At 37.2% G+C, this 23,474-nt stretch overlaps 1 protein-coding gene across 1 annotated transcript in view; it reads left to right on the top strand.

Annotated features, from left to right (window-relative positions):
• The window catches only part of ITGBL1 (integrin subunit beta like 1), a 140,707-nt gene that overhangs the window by 59,220 nt on the left and 58,013 nt on the right, over window positions 1-23,474 (top strand). Inside the window, exons 3-7 of the mRNA XM_074151827.1 lie at window positions 1,425-1,571; window positions 5,356-5,478; window positions 9,059-9,199; window positions 11,872-12,012; window positions 17,167-17,317. Of these exons, the coding sequence (XP_074007928.1) occupies window positions 1,425-1,571; window positions 5,356-5,478; window positions 9,059-9,199; window positions 11,872-12,012; window positions 17,167-17,317 (703 nt within the window). The remainder of the gene's footprint in view (window positions 1-1,424; window positions 1,572-5,355; window positions 5,479-9,058; window positions 9,200-11,871; window positions 12,013-17,166; window positions 17,318-23,474) is intronic.

Below are 23,474 nucleotides of genomic sequence, written 5' to 3'. Positions count from 1 at the left end.
GTCCTCAGGCTGCAGTTTCTAGCTCTTCTTTGCCTACAGCTGGCCAAGGAGGCGAATGGAATCTCTTCACTTGGAGTTTTGTTGTGTTAATAGTAGTTAACGGTGGACAAATATGGTAAGAGGGAGATGAAAGTAGTAAGAAAGCCCATTGTTCATACAGAATGTTTTAGTTCTGTATTCCTTCTTAAAATAAAAATTCATACGTAGGCTTATTGAAATTACATACATTAGATTTCAAAGTCATGGTGATTTCAGGTGTCTCCTCATATTTAAGATCATATTTATTCATTTTTATTTTTAATTGCATATGAACTAAGTTAAGTGAATCTGTTAATCATGTTCATTTAAAACTATAATTGGTGGAATTGACAAGAATGACAAGGACATAGGGTGTGACAAGGACATAGGGTGTATGACAAGGACATAGGGTGTATCATCAGCAAGTTCACAGATGACACCAAGTTAAGCAGGAGTGTTGATTCCTAGGAGGATAGGGAAGCTCTACAGAGAGACCTAGATAGATTGGATCATTGGGCCAAAATCAATGGCATGAGTTTCAACAAGGGCAAGTGCCAGGTTCTGCACTTGGGCCACAATAACCCCAAGCAGTGCTACAGGCTTGGGGGAGTGTGGCTGGAAAGCTGCCTGGAAGAAAGAGACCTGGGGGTTCTAATTGACAAGCGGCTGAATATGAGCCGGCAGTGTGCCCAGGTGGCCAAGAAAGCCAACGGCATCCTGGCTTGTATTAGAAATAGCGTGACCAGCAGAAGTAGGGAGGTGATTGTGCCCCTGTACTCAGCACTGGTGAGGCCACACCTGGAGTATTGTGTCCAGTTTTGGGCACCTCAATGCAAGAGAGATATCGAGGCACTGGAGTGAGTGCAGAGGAGGGCAATGAAGCTGGTGAAGGGCCTGGAAAACAAATCATATGAAGAGCGGTTGAAGGAGCTGGGACTGTTTAGTATGAGGAAGAGGAGGCTGAGGGGAGACCTCATCACTCTCTACAACTACTTGAAAGGACACTGTAGAGAGGTTGGTGCCGGTCTCTTCTCACAGGTAACTAATGACAGAACGAGAGGGAATGGCTTCAAGCTCCAGCAGGGTAGGTTTAGACTGAACATTAGGAAAGAATTTTTCACAGAAAGAGTGGTCGGGCATTGGAATAGGCTGCCCAGGGAGGTGGTTGAGTCACCATCCCTGGATGTGTTCAAGAGACGTTTAGATGTGGTGTTGGGGGATATGATATAGGGGAGAACTTTGTAGAGTAGGGTAGATGGTTGGACTCGATGATCCCAAGGGTCTCTTCCAACCTGAATGATTCTATGATTCTATGATTCTATGAATCTATTTTAAAAGCTGGATTAGAAAATATCACTTTCTGAATGAAAAAAAGGACTTGACACACTCTTTCCTTCCATTGCTAGGCCATGGGAAGTGTGATTGTGGGAAGTGCAAATGCGATGAAGGCTGGTATGGTGAAGCTTGTCAGTATCCAACTACTTGCAATCTTACACGGAAGAAAAGCAATGAAATGTGCAAGAATTCTCAAGATATCATCTGTTCTGGTGCAGGTAAGGTGTCTTTTGTTGCTTTTGATGGCTTGATGTTCTCCTTGTGTTATCTTGAGAATCACTGTAATTTCTAATTAGGAATTTTGTAGAGTATGTTTCAAGAGACTGAGAAATAACTATATGTATACAAAAATACTTTATTTTCCCATAGGCCTATTCCTGTGCATATGATATGCACTGATTCAGAATGCCTACTTTAGTACTCTAGTTTATCCATAGCTATTTTAAGTTAATGAAACTGCAGCTGTGTCATGTACTTTGCCCATCAAAAGGTTATGGTAATGGCATTACACAGACAGTGACGTCATTTTCTGGTATTTGTGTTTATAGCATGCAGAATATTTTTCCAGGATATTTTTAAGCTGTACAATTTTTTGAGACACTTTTGAGCTATAACAATGATTATTAAAAACAGTTGTGGAAAATCTGCTGAATCATTTTAATGGGGTACCTCCACCTTCACTCTTCTGATTTGATAACTCTCTTTTCTCTAATTCTTTAATTTTACAACTCATCCTAACTTAAATAGGAAGTCCTTTCCTTAAAAAAAATCAGAGGAAAAAGAAACAACCTTTTAGAAGACTTCACTGCAGAACGGTAAAATTTTGAAGGACATTTGCTACCACTCAAAGTTTGAGACCAGAAACTGTCTTCCAGTTTTTCTATTACATTGATCTCTGAGTGAGAGAATGTTTCAAGAACCCCACTTCTGCTCTCTGTTGCTGGCCTTTAATTTCTGTCTGGGTGCCTACATTTTCTTAAACTAAATTTCTCACAAGGTTATTGCTGATATAAGCAAAGCACCCAAAGGATTTGTGGAACTTGCTACAGAGAAGCTAGGCCTTTACAACAAGATGTGAGATCAATTTAACATAAAATTTTAAGCATACAGCATACTGAGTAAATGATACATTTAATTTATGACAATAATATAGATTATATGAAAATCATGATTGTTTGGCTAACAAATGAGAGACACCTAAATGAGAAGCTGATTTTCAAAAATAAGCACAGTTCATTGTGATCAATTGAATTACTTAGAAAAGACTATTAAGACCTTTTTTTTCCTCTTTCTTTCCTTGGCCAGAGGTGGCAACAGTCTGTCTGTTGTTGAGTCTTCACAGGAAAACCAATGTAGCTGAACAACCACTGAAAGTGGCTAAGAGGGGAGAGTTTGTAAGATCAGGAGAAGAAAAAATCCTTTTGTTTTGCTGATATTAAACAGGACAGGGATTCCAGTGAGACTGGCTAGGGAGTTCGGGGTAACTTTGGTGGGCTGTAGCCATACATATTTTGTCTTGTTGGGATTGCTTTCGATCTACTGCCAACAGTGCCTTTTGAGTCTGATCTCTGTTTTTTAATTGCCAATAAAAGATGGGAAGGGATGACACGAATTGTTGCAAAACCAGTCCTCTGCTGTCACACAGCTAACCATTTATTGTACGTCTTTTCATGAACCAGTCAAGATCTGCCTAAAATTTAACTTTTCTGACTCAACTGTTCCTAACCATTTGTCAGAGCAACTAGGACATCCTACTTAAACCAAGATTCTCCATATGAGCAATGTCTACTTATAGTCAATGGGAACAATGGACACTTTAAGGACACAGTCTGTCTGACATCTTTAGATACCCAATTTAGGAATCAATTTACCATTTCACCTTTTTTCCTGTTTGGGAATTATCTGTAAACAAGACGAGTTTCTCAAAATTTTTATTTGTTTTTATTTTCCAAGTAGTTGTAGCAAATAATTCTAGTTCTGTATATTACTTGTGTTGTATCATCAGTTGTATTATTATTATTTTATTATATTAGCTCTTTCAAACATTTTTAAAATTTACTTTTTTAGAGTGACCATGTATATCACAGAGCTCCATTCTTCTGTTCTTTGTTTGGATTAACATGATGTTTAGTAAAACTTTTACTATACCTGTAATGGTGAAATGTAAAATGTTTTCTGCAAACTAGTTGTGTAATATCAGGATAAAACTTCTCTTTTGGAGGACTTCTTTTGTGTTAATAACCATGTTTTCTAAAATATGTATATATGTAACGTGAGGAGTATGAGTCTTGTGAATTAAGTTAATGTTTTAAAAAAAATCTATGCTTGCTGGCATAGTGATGCCAGCACCTGCTGAAACAGCTTGTGCAACCCCATTGACCACAGGGCCCAAGTTAACATGGTACTGCACAAAGATTTTACCCCTACAATTTTAATAAAGCTGACAGAGGTAGGGAAAAGGGGTGTCTTATATGGCTGTCATGGTAATATTTTTGTTTCTAATGTGATTTTATAGTATTTTGGCTGTATAACTCCTTAATGTGTTTATTTGTGTCTGTTATATGTTACCGTGCATTATGTTCCAAACTAGAAAATAGTCAGGAGGAGCAGGAGAAGGGAGTTTTTTGCTTTGCCCTGGCAACTGCACTCCAGGTCAGATAGACTCTCTGAGGGAAAGCAGGGGATTCTTCCTTCCATGGGAGCAACACAACAAACTTTTTCTGTTTGGGAGGGTGGGTCATGGAAAGAGACAGCTACTGGGGTGAGGGGGCAACCCTACTCAAAAGACCAAGAGGCAAATGTGTGATCAGACCAGAGGTGAGAGAAGAGAGATCTGTTTACAAACCCATTTCCATCCTCTGCATTGTCTGACCACTCTGGCTTTTCCTTGTGTCAGGAAGTTTTCTGTTGTGAGAAAAACCAGCTCTGCACTTCCAAAGCATTTGGGAGTCCTGGGGGTACTGACATTAGGGGCAATCTCAGGCAGACCTGTGTTCTCAAACCACTTGCTGGTCTGACATGGGTAAAACCTGTCTTTCTTGTGAAAAAGCAGCGTCTCTATTATAGCTCCGAATGTTCTTGTAAAATCTGCTCTTTTCTGAGACGTCACCCATGAACTGAAGAAAAATGAGGAGCCCTAAAAGCTTAAAGTTAGATTGGGTCAAAGTCCTGAAATAACGAGATATTACTATAGAAGTTCCTACAATTCTTCAAATTAATGAAATAACTTGTAATGTGGACATCGGTACCACTGGAAAAACATACACTTTGCAGTAGAATTGTTGATATGCCATTATAAAACTAACGGTTCATTTAATAATGCTATGAATGTATTTATCTGCAATTAGCTTGTCTGTTGTATAATTAATGTATGGCTGTGGTAATTGCTTTCCAGCTTGAGTCCTTTTTTCCTCGACATCTGATCATAAGGTCTTCATGCAGATGTTCCTCACCAATGTTTCCTTCTTTTGATTCCTGGATTTTTCTCCAAGGCTATACCTATAAAATCTGAGTCCTCAGATGATAACTGTAGAAAAGGGACTAGAGACTAGAGTGCAAAAGAACGTTTTCGCCTTAGTCAGACATATTTTCAGGTCCCGTTACTCTCATGTAACATAGCTGTGGAACCGGACAAAACCAGGCTTCATTCTTGAGAAAATGATTAAGTTAATTTTTCTTCTTTCAGTCAACAGAAGATATAATTTCAAAGCTAACTCCATCCCTCTGTTCTATGAATTCAGACAGACAACTCTAGGAGTGAATTTTACTTAGGAAAATATGGTGCTCCTTATTAAAAATGAAACTCTTGAGTGTTGTATCTGTTTACAGCTAAGATTAGGCTTTTTGTTGATATGGAGTGTTTCTGTGTCTGTCTTTATTTGGCTGGATGAGCTTTAGATTTCAGCCTTCTCAGAAATAAAATATGTACCATCTTTGATGGAATAATGAAACTCTTTCCATAAACTGAGTACTGTCACTGAGTACAGTCTTAAATGTTTACAGGCACATGTCAGTGTGGCAGGTGTAAATGTGCAAACTCAGAAGGAAATGGACTGGTGTATGGCAAATTTTGTGAATGTGATGACAGAGAATGCATAGATGATGAGACAGAAGAGATTTGTACAGGTATGTATATTAGGTATGTATTTATTAATACAGGCTGTTATAAAATCATTTGATAGTGTGGACCTACAAAATGTCTTTACTGAATGTTTGACTTAAGATAAAAGTAACTATACTTGCGAGGACTTAGCTTGCAAGTTGTAAGTGGGAATTTCAGATGCAAAAATGAGCTAAGCAGGAGGTAAAAGAATGAAAAAAATCCTGTGACATCCTCCTCTTTTTGGAAGAACTGCAAAGGGGATTACACAAGGTAATTCATAGTTTAGTGTGCCTGTCTTTGGTAGAATACAAGAAATGTGAATGCTTTGTGGCACGGATGAGAGCAAGATGGAGGACATAGAAAAAAAAAGAAAAATAAAAAGAAAAATGTGTTATTAAGAATTTTGTCAAAGAAGCAAAAATTTAGAAGAAGAAGAATAAATGTAGGATGAGAACTCAGAAGCAATTCAGGAGATAAAAAAGGAAAGGAATAAATGAAGAAAAATTTCATCTATGATAGGAAAGGCAAGAAAATAAGATGGAGTGGACTCTGCTGATAGATAGAAAAGCAACCAAAATTCAAACTGTGCTTTCATTTCATTCTAAGATAGGAACCTGACAATTAAATATTGTGCAATATACACCATTTATGGCATTATAAATGCTATTGCCTATATTACTAGGAGACTTGCCCTTGGGCTGGAAGGTGCTATAAAGATTTTTCAAGCTATACACATGCATACGGTGTCTGTATGCATACAGGAGCGTTCAGAACTGCTCTTAGAGTATTCATACTCTGATAATAGTGCTTGCTCTGTGTGTGTGTATAAAGAGAGTACTTGTGTTAAATAGCTTTATCTTTCTTTATCCTTACACAGAGAACAAAATAAATTCTATTTATTTAAGTGCCTTTGAAGGCAAAAAATAACTTCTTTTTTTTTTTTTTTTTGCATAGGACTAGGTGGGGATTTTAAATGGGGGTAAACTAAATGGTCCTCTGAAGTCCAAATCCAGAAGTACAATATTTCTAGTAATTGCCTAAAATAAAATGAGTGGAGGGCATTAAGTTTTATGTGCCAATGATTCCATTTATATTTATTTACCTTTAACCACTACATATGGTACCAAATATGATAAAAATTTGCCATTAATTTAGTTCCAGTAAATTCTCCTTCTGCTATTTTTGTCAGGTTTTTTTCCCCAGCTGTGTTGCTTCTGGTTTATATTATTAAGGGTTTTTTTAGCTTTTATTTCCCCTTGTTTCATCCAGTGGTGCCATATTCCAAAACAGGACAGATGCATCTCTGTAAAAAAACTAGTTTTATGTGTATGCAGAAATAAAAATATGCTGATATAAAAGGACAAAAAAATTGTTGGTAGATTCAAGTCTCTAAGGTCTGTGATTCCATCAGTGTAAAAGCCCTGATACCTATGTAAGATTTGGAGATTTCTAAAGTAAATATAAGGTATAAACCAATGGTGTGCTTGACTTGGTTATGTTGTTGTAAGCTGAAAAGTTTATGCACGTAGGTTATGAGTGTTAGAGTTTGCTTTGCTTCTTAGCAAACTTCTACAGTACATAACCATACATTGGACCAGGCCTTATGCAGAAAAAACGGACAGCACAGGAACTGAAGGTCAAAGGTAGATAATTTCATCACAGAAAAAACAGACCCCACATGCCCATCTGTTTTATTGCTTCTGTGTCCTGTCCTGATGCCTCCTTTAACTCCCTCTATGCCACCTTTCCTTGCACAGGATTTCCACCAAAGGAATAATCTAGTTTTACTTATGAAGTAATAAAGAAACAGCAATCCAGCCCAGTTCTGCTTAGCTAGGGATGGCCCCTGGGTACTCTCCACAGACGGGGTGAACCTAATCAGTGCCTGTGATACTTTCACAGTTTGTGTAGCACATACTTAGTTTCTACATACCCTTTATTCCCCTTGAAGGTATAGACAGGTCTGGAGGATTTTAATTGTCTTCAAAGAAAGCCAACTCCAGAGGATCAAACTAATGAAAAACCAAAAGCTTCTATTTACACATACGTTTCTAAAGCCTGCAGCTGTGAGCTGAGACTTTATCCTGGAAAAGCACACAATGCCATGCTGACATATGGATAACACGCATTTTAATCTTTGCACAAGGGGATTGTATTTTTTAAGCATATCAATTCTTAGGTAGGGCAGAGCTACAAAGATGTATCAAGCTTCTCCAGCCTCAGTTGAATTTTGATCAGTCAGTTGACTGTATCGCTTTAGTTAAGGGTACATAAACCTTGGAATCAAGTTGCAGCTTATTTTTAATAAAGTATCATAGTTTCTAGCAAGTTAAATTCTGATTCTGATCTTTTTTATCTAAGGCTTTTTTTGCTCTAATGTAGTGATTTCGTTTTCAGTCAAGAGCAAGAGGTAGTGGCAAATTGTATCATTTAATTCATATTTATTTGAGGACTATACAAGTGTGAGAGAAGAATAAAGCAGTGATGTTTTAATCTTCAAAAATTGCCAGTAGATCAAATCAATTTACTCCTTCATCATTTCCCCCTTTATTTCTTGTCCACTGATAGAACAACCTTTTGGTAATAAGCATTATTTTAGACTGTTTTTGTTGTTTAGTTATCTAAGTAAGATGGTATTTTTATCTTCTGTTATTTTTTGACATGTAAGCAAAGAATTGTAGTGCAAATTTCATGTGCAGTTGTAAAAACAGGAAAAAAAAATGTATTCCACAGGCTTAAATTTTCACTCTTGATAGTTAAAGATATAAATTGACCAGACTCTGATAGAGACAACCAGGTCCACTGAGCTTAACATACCTAGATGGAAAAAACAACAAGATCCTGACTTGATCTTTCTAGTAAAGTATTAACTTATGGCTTTAAGATTAGTAAGAGTTGCAGCTACTTAATTTAAATGCTTTGTGTCATTGAAGCACATAGCAGAAGTAGCTTAGTGGATCAAAATGTTCAGGAACTGTTTACCTCAAGCCTCAGACAACCCAACTATTTTTTTGGATAGATGAGTGGTTTGTTAAATGAACATCTAAAAGGTTCATTTTACTAATTTGTATCTTTCATGAACTGGTTTATCCACGTTCAAAAATCTCCTTAAACGGTAAGAAGGAAAGCCATATACAATTAGATGGTGTGTAGTAAATCAATGTCCCTCTGCTGGAACTTTCTGCGGAGTCAAGAGCACACAATGGTTTCTTAGACATGCCCAGTATGGTGGGCAAGTGTATCCTATCTTAACATTTAATGGTGTGCTTAAATTTTAACTATTACATTTACTGTCTTCCAAATTTACCTATAAAGTTTCAAAAATTAAGCCTACAAGTATAAAAATGTTGATGTTATTTTGTTATTGTTTATTGATTAGATTTAATCTGTGATTAAATGAAAATGTTCTAAAATAGACTTGGGGAAAAATATAATTCAGATACCCTTTGTCTTATTTTATGTAGGCATATATGGTCTATAAATTGTTTCTATTCTGAGTGTAGCACTAAAAGTTTTTAAAAGAAAAGATCAAAACAGTTAAATTGTTAATACCTTTTAAAAACTTGCCTCTTTCTCACTGTATAAAATTTGTTTTGGGTTAAGGCCATGGAAAGTGTTACTGTGGAAACTGTTACTGCGAGGCTGGTTGGCATGGAGATAAATGTGAATTCCAGTGTGACATCACCCCCTGGGAGATCAAGAAAAGATGCACATCTCCAGATGGCAAAATTTGCAGCAACAGAGGTGTGTCATTTGCACATTCCTTCTATGCATATTTATACAGCTTGCTTTTATTTTGCAATATGCATTTTCTGCAGTAGCACATAGATTGTGTTTGCTGATAGGTTCTAGTTTGTTCTCACTTATTTCAAATCTGGGTATATGTTTCCAAGTGAGTGGGAAATACCTGGGTTTAGGTATAAACTTACACAAATCCACATCCAGTTTTGGGTTAAGCTGATCCAAGTTGTTCTCATCCTTCATTTTTGTAGTAAGACTGAGCAGGATAATTTGTTAGTACATCTGCTTTGGTGAGAGAACTATCTTGCAAAATAAAATATTACTAGATTTTTGACTTTGAATGGATTGGTTCTGTAAGGCCAACAGGATTGTATGTCAGCTCACTGTTAGAGAAGACCAAGGACACACAATTGAATAGGGAAAATGAAAACACAAAGCTTTTAGTTTCCACTGCAACCTGAGAAAACAACTAAGTGTTCAGTAACAATGCTGTGGAATACATACAGAGCTGGAAAGGCAGACTTCACAAAATATTTCTAACTACATGGGATTTTATTTGCACAGAGTTCTAGAATTTGTATTTTACCTTCTAATTCTGTATAATTTTGCTGTTTTGGAAAAAAAAATAACACAAAATAAATTTGTTTTTCACTAGCTGCTATGTTTGGCTTGTTTGAACAAAGAGTTTAAAAAAATGTTATTTTTTTTTGGCAATAGTTCAGAATAATTACAGTAGAACATAAGTGCAAGTCACACAGATACCTCTCTCAAAAACAGCTCTACTGACAAAACCTGCTGCAGTGTGAACATCTAATTATCCTGAGAGCATTTATAAAACTCTCTTCTCTTAATTATGAGGAAATTGAAAGATTGAGGGATCATGTAGGCTCATTTAGTCTTGGGACTTCAGAAGTAAAAAATTTTCTGTAATTTTGGAAATAATAAATATGCAAGGGGCGTCAGATCAGATGCTTTGTTTGCACCGAGAAGGTAATTTCTTCTTAAAGAATTTCTTGTCAAAGCATTTTTTTGTTCAAATTTGAAATTTTAATGTGTAAGTATTTATTTAAATTGACATTGTAACTGGGGGAAATGAGGATAACTAGCATAGCTGATATTCTGAATAGCTACAAACTCCTGTACATTCATGGCATATTTCTATATTTTTAGCCTTTCGTGTATTTGTGATTTTATCCACATAAAAATTTTGTAGGCTTTTTGACTATGTAAAGTTGCATTCCAGCACAGTATTTCTACTCTCTTTAGTTCTATTTACCGAGTTTTCTGTGTTTATACATATTGTGAAATAGGTGCAGTTCATCTTGTCAGTCTTGAGCCTTCTAAAAATTAAATATCGAGGCTAACCTTGCTGTCCAGTGTCCTTCAGTGCTAAGATGGATAAATTGTCTGTATCTTTCCACCAGCTGCCTAGTCAACCAGCTAAGACGAGATGTTAACCTTTAGGTTTTTAAAATTTTGGTGAGCTGGTTTTTTGCATTCCAATATCCAGGACAGCTGATCCAAATTCACTTTGAACTTGTTTCTGGGACAATTAATCACTCTTCAGGGACATTTACTCATTTTCTGGGTTGTTTTGTTTGTTTGTTGTAGTTGGGTGTGGTTTTTTTCTTCCCCTTCATTAATGTCACTGAGTTGTGACAGCATAAAAAATCAGGTGTAAATTTCTTGAGGGCTATCTTGGTGGCTTTAGCACTAAACAGGGCAGCAGCTCCTCTTGCTTCATATAGCTGTTATGCATGCACAATTGTGTAGACCTTTTTAGAGAATGTGCCCATATCTATATGTACTCTTTAGTCATACTGTCCTGCTGTCCTCAAATGCATTATATTGTTCAGAGTAATCTGAATAAGAAGACAAAGGCCTTGGGGGAGTAGCAGGTGGTGAAGCTACTCTCCAGGAAATGAACTGCATGCAACTGTAAGGTTAGGCTTCTTCTGAGTAAAGAAATCTTTTATTTTTTTTTTATTCTGACTTTTCCTATGTAGGATGCATGTTCTTTGTATATAAGTATATATAAGTAAGGTTATGCCAAATTAGTATCTGTCATATTTCACATTTCCCTTCTTACTGTAAACAACTGAATATTGACTTGGGAAAAGTGGAAAAGTAACATTTTCATGTAGATCTGTGCTGATGTACTTATTAGATAAAGAATGACTTCCTAGACATTTTCAGCTGGATTAGAATTTGGATTCCCTTTTAGTTTAAATGTTTATGCTTTAACAATCATTAATTATCCGCTGTGCCCAAGCCCAAGTCCTTTAAACAGCATTGATTTTTATTGTCATTAGTGTCAGGGCAAATTACTGTTGATGTCAAAGATTTACAACTGTTCTGTGCACTCCATTTTTCTGTTGATTCCTAACAAGGCTCAACAGCAAAAAGAAACTTGAGCAGGAAGCCAACTTGTTTGTATAAACTATTATCATCATATAATAATCATAGAAGGTTTTAAATCATAAAAGATGAGTATACGCTCATGATTAACACTTGCAGCTTTGAAACTGCACTCCTGTGAGAGCAGAAAATTCACAAGTGTAAATTCTGTAATCAAACCATTATTACTCTGAATTGCTCAGTTAATCTTTTATCTCTGTCTCTCTTCCCTCCCCCCTCGCCCCCTGCCCCGCCACCTCCCCCCGACTCTTTTCTAGGTACATGTGTATGTGGGGAATGCACATGCCATGATGTGGACCCAACTGGTGACTGGGGAGATATTCATGGAGATACTTGTGAATGTGATGAAAGAAACTGCAAAGCAGTGTATGATAGATATTCTGATGATTTCTGTTCAGGTAAGGAATATATATATAAAAGGAACTTACTTGTAATTTTGTAACAAAAGCATCCAACTGATCTAATCTTGCTTTTCATTTGTGTTCCAATTCTCATTTTCCTAGCTTAAAATACCAAGTTTTAGCTGGCTTTTTTTTGGGGGGGTGAGTGGAATTTTAAAATTTAAATACATAATTATGTAAAAAAAAAAAGCTTTCAATTCTAAAGCTTTCCTAGAACGTCTTTTTTTTTTTTTTTCTGCGCTTTTTAACAAAATTCTGTAAAGATGAAATACTTTTAGGTGCCCATCTCCCTTCTAATACTCTTGCCTTCAGTGTAACCTAACATAAATTGGAGAATGGTTGAAACTTTAAAAATAAATATATTTATATCTATCCTTCCTTGGGGAAATTTAAATTTGAAAATTTGTTAGATCAAATTTTATTTGTTATTTCATGTTACATGGCAGGGAGAGGACAAGTGAGAGGAAGAAATTAGAGGAAAAGTGAATTAATGAGTTAATTAAAAACAGTATCCTGAGAATACCAATTGACCTGAGAACCAATAGAACATCAATATGTGGAAAATATGAATGTGTTGTCCAGCTACACATCACTGACCGTACATCTTAGACACTTTCCTTTTTTCTTCTACTTGTACTTCAGATCATTATATTCAAATTAGTTAATGTCCATCCAGCCATCCAAGGCTAGATGCTGTGTATTTAGACTGAGGCTCCATGTATCAAGTAACAAAAGCTGAGATTCTGAACAAGACCTCGCATACAATTTTGTATAGTTATTGATAAAGATGGTAATGCTGGGCAGGAGAGAGGAACTGATCAATACACAGCATGCAATTTGTATACACGGTAGGTCTGCAAAAACAAGTGAGGTGGTTTCAAAGGGACTTGACAGATTACAGGTTGTCGGCTCTAAAGCGTCCTGTGGAAATCTGATCTGGTCTAATTAATAATAGGAAGAATGCAGTCACATCAAGGAAAATAATGATGTGGTACATTATCCTCCTATTACTAGAATGAGAGATCCCTCAGAAAGATCATAGGAGTTGCCTGCAGTAGGGAGAGAAGACTGAAACAAACATGATGATAGATAAAATGCTTCACATTTTCTTTGCCTGTTATAAAGGTGAAAGGTTTCTCAATTGTCGATTTTTCTTAATAAATAAGCTAATAAAATGAAGGAAAAAAAAAGAGAAAGAAGCATTTCTAAAAACCTTCAGTGAATTAATTTGCTTGTTATTCTTTCAGCCACCTACAAATGTTATATAGGTTTATTTAATAAGCTGGAAGGATGTAGAACTACAGTCATGAGAGCAGCAGGAGGACTGACTTTGGGATGTTATCAATTTTTGAATGCATTATTGTGCTTCAGAGTATGTTTTTGGCACTCAGGGACTGATCAAAATGTCAGCATCAGCTAAGGAATACAAAGCTAAAAACCAACATGGTAAATGTGTTCTGTAGTTAAGGGTGAACACGAGAGTTTCAAAGCTAATTAGATTAAAGCAAACCAGTGGCATCTACAGCTAATGCTGAATCGCTGAAACAGGGCTTGAACTCCCTCTTTACCAGACATTACTGCTATTGCTGCTGCTGCCCAGGGTGGTAACAGTCATAAGAAAGCAGAGTGTAAGAAGGTATGGCCAGTTACAAAAGAGTTGGGGGGAAGATACTGCCTTTTGACATTGGACTAAGGACTGGTACAGTGTTCTTTATTAGAGATGCATAACTGTAACTGAGCAAACCTTATGAGAGATACAAAAGTGGTTGAGTTCACCATACCTGGAGGTATTTAAAAGAAGTGCAGACATGGTGCTGAGGGACATGGTTTAGTGGTGGTTTTGGCAGAGTTAGGTTAATGGTTGGACTCGATGATCTTAAAAGTCCCATCCAACTTAGACGATTCTATGATTCCAAAAGGAGGTACTCATATGGCTTGCTTGATGTAACTAAAACTCATATTTAAGTGTAGCTTAGTTTTTCTTTCTAATCAGCAAAAATTTTCATACTACTTTTAATTCTTATGTTTTAGGAAAGCCTAGTTTAACTTTAGTTGGCCATACAAGTACGCATTCCTCAAACAGGTTGTTCAAAACTCTCCATTGTCACGTGAAGCAGTGTGAACAAGGCCTTATAGTCCTGCTGTTTATTTCTGTTTCAGAAATGGACAAGACACATAACAATTAATTTTGGTTTATTATGGTAGACAAAATCTGCAATTAAATCAAAGATTTACTAGCACAATTGTAATTGGACAGCTTTTTTGTTTATGTGAAATAGATTTACTTAGTGCACAAAGTGTGCATGCATTAGGTATGTCTACAAAATACACTCATTTTTCTCACAATTATATGTAAATTGATTTAGGATGAATCCAAGAGGGAATAGTCAGATTAGGAATAATAATCCAGCTCTCTTAAAACCTACATCAAACAGAGCTGATAAAAAAATTTTCCTGTCTTATTCTGCCTACCTAATAGATAGAGACAGGAAATCCCATTGTCCTGAGTAGCAGATTGAAATGATAGGAAATCATCTTTACATGTAGAGAGATTTACTGTAACTGAATGAAGTGCTCTGTTTATTTCATAAACTACAAATGACAGGAATTGACAGCCCTGCTGTGAGGATTTAACATCACACAACAGCAGCTCTCTCCAGAAGCTTCCTATGGCTTGAGGTGACTGTCAATTTGCAGTACCTCATTTTGGCAACCGGATGCCTTCTTTTAACATCTGAAGTGCTGTTCAGTATGTTACTGAATGATTTTCTTTCAGAGGTGTTTGCAACATTAAAGTCATTCTCTTCCTTTAAAGAGAGAATAGATTTCATGACTTGACATAGAAAGAAAAAAGGCTTCCACAGGAAAATTCCTATGTTCACACATCTCGTTAGCTCCATTGCTGTGGCTCTAGCAAAGAAAATATTGTATGAAAGAACATCATCCTCTCTTAAGTATCTGTCTGGGTCAGAGAGCATATGCCCAATTCACAACCTGTCAGCCGGTACACATGAAAGCAAGGAACGGAGTCATGGAACGGTTTGGGTTGGAAGGAGCCTTAACCATCATCTAGTTTCAACCCCTCTGCCATGGGCAGGGACATATTCCACAGGATCAGGTTGCTCAAACCCCATCCAACCTGTTCTTGAACAGTTCCTATGATGGGACATCCACAACTTCTGTGGGCAACCTGTTCCAGTGTCTTACCATACTCACAGTAAAGAATTTCTTCCTCACATTTAATCTAAATCTACCCTCTAAACTAGAGAAAGCCTGTAACGCTTTTCAAGGAAAACAAATAACTAATGTAAGGAAAAATTATTCTTGTGAAATTAATAACACTTGTATTCTGGGAACTACTCTGATAACTTGTAGAATGCTTGCTTCCACCCATTTTCTCCTTGTGAATTGAGAAATGCATATGTTTTAGAAATATAATATAAACCAGTCTTGTCTTATATTGTATTTATGTGTTGCTGTGGTTTTCAAGAAGAACGTGGATAGACAAGTGGATATCAGAAGAATGCTTTGGGGTCCTGTGTCCAGTGAATGATGACTATGTGAAAATTGTAAAAGAAGATCTAACCTGCTGTCAGATGTCATGAAAATAAATATTTGATTTTTGTGGCAAGGAATGTTTTTGCTGATGCTCAAGCTTCCTTCATCCAGTGCAAGGAATGTTTTGCATTGCCAGAATCCCACTGCTTTGTGCAAAAAGTGTTAGGCTCATGATGAAGGGAACTGGGCAATTAGCTTGCTTTTTCTTGGTCTGGATATGTTAGCATTCATATAGAGGAAATTGTTTGGTTGGCTTTCCAGGTTAAGCTCTCAGGAAGGATTCACCCCTAACTTCTTGGCTGTCACATTTTTTTAAAGTAACTTTCCAGAAAAGCTTCTGTGGAGTTAAATTGCTTTTCCTCGTCTCAACTTGTGCAGTGAAAGTTGCATTTATGATGTTGTGTTCAGACATGATCAGGAAGAGTCAAGTTAGCTAATGAGATACCAAAACCACATCCAACTTTCCTAGTGAAACGAGAATTGATTATGTCCAGTATTTTATTATTTGCACATCACTATTTAGTAGAAGGCACTGGTTTGAGACTTGGAATTGGTGTGATATTGCTTATATCTAATGGATTACGTTCATTGCAAGTGGATAAAAGATGGTATTGATATATTACTTAGAGAATATGCTGCAACTGTCATAGAAAAAGAAGAACATAAAGGTAAATGAAATACTACCTTATGACAGTCCCACTTTTCCAGACAGTGGTGAAATGTGTATTTGTAACCTCTATATTACCCTTTTGCAAAGGAGTGTGTGCAAAATGGCAAAACATCCCTTAAGAAAAAAAATTAAAAGGAAATACAGAACCATAGAATCATAGAATAGTTTGGGTTGGAAGGAACCTTTAAAGGTCATCTAGTCAAACGCCACTGCAACAAGCAGGGACATCTTCAACTAGATCAGGTTGCTCAGAGACCCGTCAAACCTGACCTTGAATGTTTCCAGGGATGGGGCATCTACCACCTCTCAGGAAACAGGTTCCAATGTTTCACCACCCTCATTGTAAAAAAATTCTTCCTTCTGTATAGTCTGAATCTACCCTCTTTTGGTTTAAAGTCATTACCCCTTGTCCTATTGCAACAGACTGTCCTAAAAAGTTTGTCCCCATCTTTCCTGTAGATAGGGACTGAAAAGTTGCAATAAGGTCTTTCTGGAGCCTTCTCTTCTCCAGGCTGAACAACCCCAACTGTCTCAGCCTGTCCTTATTGCAGAAACGCTCCATCCCTCTGATCATTTTTGTGGCCCTCCTCTGGACCTGCTCCAGCAGGTCAATGTCTTTCCTGTCCTGAAGACCCCGGAGCCGGACACAGTAGTCCAGGTGGGGTCTCACCAGAGCAGAGGGGCATAATCAACTCCCCCAATCTGCTGGTCACACTTCCTTTGATGCAGCCCAGGAGATGGCTCAAATGGAATGATAGACTATTGCTGTTTTCAGAAAAAAGTCGATACAGTGAGTTGATTGTATTTTTTTGCCAGTCTGATTATTTAATGAAACGATAACTTTGATAAAGTTCATCTAATCGTGAGTCTTAAATACCTATCATCGGTATGGAGTCTAATCTTTAATTGTATTCATTGTAAAGGTCATGGACAGTGTAATTGTGGAAGGTGTGACTGCAAAGAAGGATGGACCGGGAAGAAGTGTGAACATCCGCTTTCTTGTCCATTGTCAGTTGAGGAAAGTGCTAAGAAATGCCAAGGAAATTCTAATTTACCTTGCTCTGGAAGAGGTAAGTACATTTCTGGAAGAATTTTCGTGCCCTTAAAATGTACTTCCATTAAAAGAATTTTTACAGATGTCCAGCATTACTAGTACTGGAAAATGTGAACTTTCTTGGTTTACTGTGCATGAATCACACCTGCATAAGTTGTGAGTTATGAGAAGGGAGGAGAAGAATACAAAGGTCACTTATTTTTCCTGTCATCTAATGCTTTTTATTTTATTTTACATAACATTTTTGGGAGGTTTTCAAGGATGCTTTGAAGATTGCTGCAATTAAGTCTTTAGAAAAGATACATTAAAAATATGAACCTATTCTGTGCATTCTTTGACAAAACCAGCACGAGATTTTCAGCCTCAGTAAAATGTTGTGGCACCGTTGTGAGAGCTGCTGGGATTTACTCTGCCTAAGAACCTGCCCTACTGAGTGCAGGACAGTCTTCTAAAATGCGATTGTTCTTCAGTGCAGTTTTCTAGTTAGCCAGTGGCTTTAAATTTAAAAGCATTTCTTTGTGACACTGTAGCCTTTTTGAAAGCTTTGACTAAAAAAATGTACTGTCATACATACAATTGAAACACACGTTGCTAGCAAAAAGAAATTTTTCTCAGAAGGAAAAGGACCTGTTAATTTTCATCTGTCACTGTGTGAAATGTGGTTTTCTGTAGAGAGAAGTGAGAAAAGTAAATATAAGACAGACTTTTGCTAGAACCAGTAATTGAAGTTGTTATGAGTTCTGCCCACTTAAGTATTTGCTGGGAAAGGTCTAAAGCTGCTCTTGAATTATTGCATTTCACTCTAAATGTCATTTCATTTGCAATTTCTTCTTTCATTAATATTTTCTAACATAGTCAAAAATTGTAGCCTGTCCACCCAAGTTAGAACTGTGATAATTGTATTTTTCTCCCCCTGTAAATATGTAGCAGCTCATAACTCAGTAAACACAGTATTAGCTGTATCTTAAAAGGACTATGCATTAACATATTGTTGCTTGCTTTTTTCTTAATTAAGCTACAGTTTTCTGGTGAATTGCATCTCCCTTTGGTTGATAAAATTCTCAAAGAAATTTTTGGCTACAAGTTAGGTGGAACAGATGTATCTGTAGAGAATTAACTGCATTTTATTGTTCATGATTGCAAGAATTATAACTAAGAGAAATGAGTGTTGACATTTGATTTATTTTCTTTTATTTTTTAATAGTGACTCACTCTTTTTCCTGTTCTCATTGCATGCTGAATATCTCTCATCTGCTTCACTAGAAGTGTTGTACGCTGAGTATTTGGAGTCAAATTTGGTCTAATTGCATTGTGCACTATGAGAGTCAAATGACAGATACAAGAATGACTGTCATAAAAACAAGTTTAATTTAAATAAAATTCAGTCTTAAGTTACGGAACATATTGTTTAATTTATATTTTAAATTTTGTAAAGTTTTCTTAAATATAGTGAGAAGAGTGAGTTTAAAAATTTCAATATTAATGTCAATAATTCTATGCCATTGACTTTCTGAAAAAAATACATGAGTATTAATGCTGGCAATGTTCTTCTGTCAAGATACTAGCAGTGAACGAAGTCCCTTTCAGGTGAGTTCATTTGACTGAATGATCTGTCTGTCAACATTTTCAAGTAAAATACAAATAGTATCTATTGGAACAAAAAGCTTAATTGATAGTGCCTTTCACTGAACTTCCTTTAACTTCCAAACAAGAACAGATCACAAAGGTTTATGAGGAGTGTAAATGGCACAGATGTGGATCTAGGCCATAGTATGATAAACAGCTGTTGTAATGAAGGAATAAGAGATTCTGCATTCGGGGCTTGAAAAATATTCCATGAAAACTGTCATTTTAAAATGGAATGTGGTATCTTCTTTTAGTTCTATGAACAATTTTGTTAAGGAAATTAGGAGAGAAAAAGAGAAAAGAGATTTTAGTCTAATCATCTGTAATTTACTGGGTAGTGTGGTTTTTTTACCCTGGACTCCCTGGATTTCCCTTTCTTCCATCATATTTTGCATGGTGGTCATATGCCACCCAGATTTTGAGAATCTCAGGTTCCCTTAACTTCAGGTCATGTAACCTCAGCAAGAGAAAAAAAGATACGGGAAAAAGTTAACAATGAAAGAAAGCTTTTTTTTTAAGTGAAGTGTTCGATATAACAGCAGAGATGCTGCCAAAAATATATTTCATTATGGTCCAATATTTTGTAGCTGCTTCAGTAAGTGAAGGAGAGAGAAGGCTTTATATTGACATGCTGAGCAGTAAGTGAGAATGTCTACATTCTCAAATGATATTATAATGGCAGAGGAAATACAAATCCTTTCAGTTAAGCCAATCAGGCTGTCTTTACCTTCAGTAGTTCCTGTTCTATGTAATGGAAGAGAAGGATCAGATCAAAATTGTGGGAATTCAAATACACTGTTTCTAGGTACATTCCAAAAATTACTTTCCTTACAAAAGCATGTTGAGGGTGAGGAGAGATTCTAGGCATCTTCATTCATATAAAGTGAATAATTCCTTCTACACTTTTATTCTTGAGTGGGTTTTTTGACTTGCTGCATTACTTTTCACTATAGATCTAACATTTCCACAGTGAAAGCCTGTCTCTTTTAAGAACACACTGTACAACAAGACCAGTGTCAGAGATAAAGGAAAAGATACACCAAAAATCCTTATGGTAATAAATAAAGATATAGCATATTGTTGTCAGGATTAAGGGATAAGACAAACCACTTTTCTCTTTAAAATGCACATCACTCACTTGAGTTTTCCCTTAGGGCAAAAAGTAGATTTCAAAATAGTTATAACAAAAAAGGCTTCAGGAAATGAACTGAAAATAAAAAGAGTAGGTTTTGAGAGTAATAGATGAGAGCTTTTTTTTAAATAATCTTGTTCTCAACACTTAACCTTAGTGAAGGCAGCCATCCCATGGCAGTGATTCAGAGAGAGATAAATTACAAATCTTCTTATTGGTAATGTCTTTTACCATTTTAACCTCTTTTCTATAATTGCTTTTATATATTTGTCATATGGAGAGAACGAAACGGTTTTTTTATGTGTGAAATTTCCCTTTCCACTTGTGCTCCAGCATTGGCTTGAGCCAATCTGAAATATGAAGAGTTTCTTTGACTCTGCACTGAAAAAGGTTTATGTTGTTTTTGCAAACTCTTCTAAGTCCCATTTTCAAAATATTAAATTTGTGAGTTCAAAAGTTCTATGGCATTTTAAAAGTTTACTGACATAGTTACTTTACAGTGTATAGGGTTTGCATGGCAAGGTTTTGGTAGTGGGAGGACTACAAGGGTGGCTTCTGTGAGAAGTTGCTAGAACTTCCCCCATGTCTGACAGAGCCAGTACAAGCCAGCTCCAAGATCAACCCACTGCTGGCCAAGGCTGAGCCCACCAGTGACGATGGTAGTGCCTCTGGGACAACATATTTAAGAAGGGGAAAAAAATGCTGTGCAACAGCAACCGGAGCAAGAATATATGAAACAGCCCCACAGACAGCAAGGTCAATGAAGAAGGAGGAGGAGCTCCAGGCACCAGAGCAGAGATTCCCCTGCAGCCCGTGGTGAAGACCTTGGTAAGACAGGCTGTCTCCCTGCAACCCGTGGAGGGTAACAGTGGAGCCCATGGAGGACCCTGCTCCGGAACAGGTGGAGGCCTGAAGGAGGCTGTGATCCTGTGGAGAACCCATGCTGGAGCAGGCTCCTGGCAGGACCTGTAGCCCTGCGGAGGAAGGAGCCCACGCTGGAGCTGGTTTGCTGGCAGGACTTGTCACCCTGTCAGAGACCCACACTGGAGTAGTCTGTTCCTGCAGGAAGAAGTTAGTGAAGAACTGCGGGCCGTGAGAAGGCCCCACATAGGAGGAGTTTGTGGAGAACTATCTCCTATGGAAGGGATGCCACACTGGAGCAGGGGAAGAGTGTGAGGAGTCCACCCCCTGAGGAGGAAGAAGCAGCAGAGACAATGTGTGACGAATTGGCCACAACCCCCATTCCCCATCCCCTTGTGAGGGAAGAGGCAGAGAAAATCAGGAGTGAAGTTGAGCCCGGGAAGAAAGAAAGCATGGGGTGAAGGTGTTTTAAGATTTAGTTTTTATTTCTCATTACCCTACTCTGACTGGATTGGTAATAAATTAAATCCATTTTCCCCAACTTGAGTCTATTTTACCCGTGACGGTAATTGCTGTGTGATCTCCCCGTCCTTATCTCCACCTGTGAGCCTTTTGTTGTATTTTCTCTCTCCCTGTCCCGCTGAGGAGGGAGTGACAGAGCAGCTTCGGTGGGCAGCCAGCGTCCAGCCAGCGTCAACCCACCACATACAGTAACTTTGCTGTTTCTTCTCTATTTAAAATTATCAGATGTTGACTGACTTAGTGGAAGAGCAACAGCACTCAATGCATTATTAAAGATTCCTTGTGGTGAACTGAGACAGTGAATCAATCCCTTGTGTTCAGTGATGGATTCTGTAATGCATATTGCTGCTCTGCAGGCTACCATCTCCTGGAGTCTGGAAACAAAGCTTCAGGTCAATGACGACCCCAAAGAGCAGTGCCATTGGGCAGTGGCTGCTGTAAAGTTCTAATCCTTTTGGGGATATATTGGCTGTACTATTGTTTAATATACATTTTATGTTTCTCTGAAACATAGCTCATCAAAGCCTTGGCTAATATAGGAAATGCTGTAAATTTCTGTTGATACAACACACCATGATACGCAGAAGGAAAGAGAAACACATATGGAATAAATCATATCTGTGTGCTGACAAGATTGGATGGAAACTTGGTAAACAGATACATGCTAAACAGGAGCCTAAAAGCAGTTGTAACTGTGCAATTCTCTTCTGACCTTTGTGAAGTCTTACATGACTGATCATAAATATGACATAAAATATTCAGCTTGTACATAATTTCTGGGGTTAGGTCATCAACTCCTATAGCTTCATATAAAACTTTGGATGACATAATTCAGTACATCGTCAAGATTTTAAAATCTGTACAAACTGTAATACAGTAATGCCAATCTGATCGTGTCTCTTACAGGTAAGTCTCTAAAGATAGGTATAATGCCTTAAAAGTGCAGAAGGGCTGCTGGCATGTGCCACATCATGGGAACTAGTTCTGGGCTATTATCACTGGAGCCTTATTTACTATAGTTTTATGTCCTCATAGTTCTGGTTCTTTTGTTCTAAGAGCAGTTATTAATTAAGGCCCTTGGGATCCCCCTCTAGTATGATGCTGCCAAAACCAGTCAACCAAATAAATATCCTATTTTTATTAGGTACCTATAGAAAAACATTGTTTCTAAAACCTATTGCTTGTTGACTTAGTAAAGGAAGATGGTAGTAGAAGTTGCCATTTGAATAATTCACTGTACATTATATATGACAGGATGGGGTTAGAGCAGAAAAGTGTAAACACTCCTAAGGTAAAATCTAGGTTACTATCCCTGCTACCAGCTCTCTATTGCAGCCTCTTATTATGCAAATTGCACTGTTTAATTGAAGTGTAAATTACTCTAATGTACATCATCTCTGAATTTGGCCTGCTGTTTTCATTCATTTTGCATGACCCCTGCATTCTGAAGGAGGTCTTAATTAAAGCACTATAGTAGACAGTCTGGCAGCAAGTAATGATATTAGCTGGTGGAACAAGAACAGAACATAAGTGCAAGTCACGCATCACGTCTCTAGCTTTCACCTCGTCAGCTTTGAGACTGAGCTCTGTTATACATCTGTGTACTTCAAGCAGAGAGGTACTCTTACTATACTAGTACTGTAATGCCAAATGAGCTGGCGTAACAGTATTTGTTATATAATTTGGTATACCCTTACATGCTGAACTGGCACTCTGAATGCCACTTGTAGTCTGTTGAAGTCTAAGAGAAAAAATACAGATAAATAGTTGCATCACACTCTTCCTAGATTTGCCTGTCAATAGTTTAGATCACCAATTTTTAAACTGCTGTTCTGATTCAGGCCTATATGAGCCTATCTCTCTCTGTTAATTGAAGCAGGATCCCCTGCCTTTTGTTAGGAAAGCCAATTTGGAACTGCAGAGAATATTTCACATTTTTCCACTTCTGATTTTTTAAAATGTATTTAACTTTTTTTTTTTTTAATCAGAAAGCGCTCAGGAGATCAACATTTTGGTATTTCTCTGTAGAGAAAGCT

Source organism: Numenius arquata, chromosome 1 (assembly GCF_964106895.1).
Source record: "Numenius arquata chromosome 1, bNumArq3.hap1.1, whole genome shotgun sequence".
In the NCBI taxonomy this organism is placed as follows: Eukaryota; Metazoa; Chordata; class Aves; order Charadriiformes; family Scolopacidae; genus Numenius; species Numenius arquata.
This window is presented reverse-complemented; position numbering and strand designations above follow the sequence as displayed.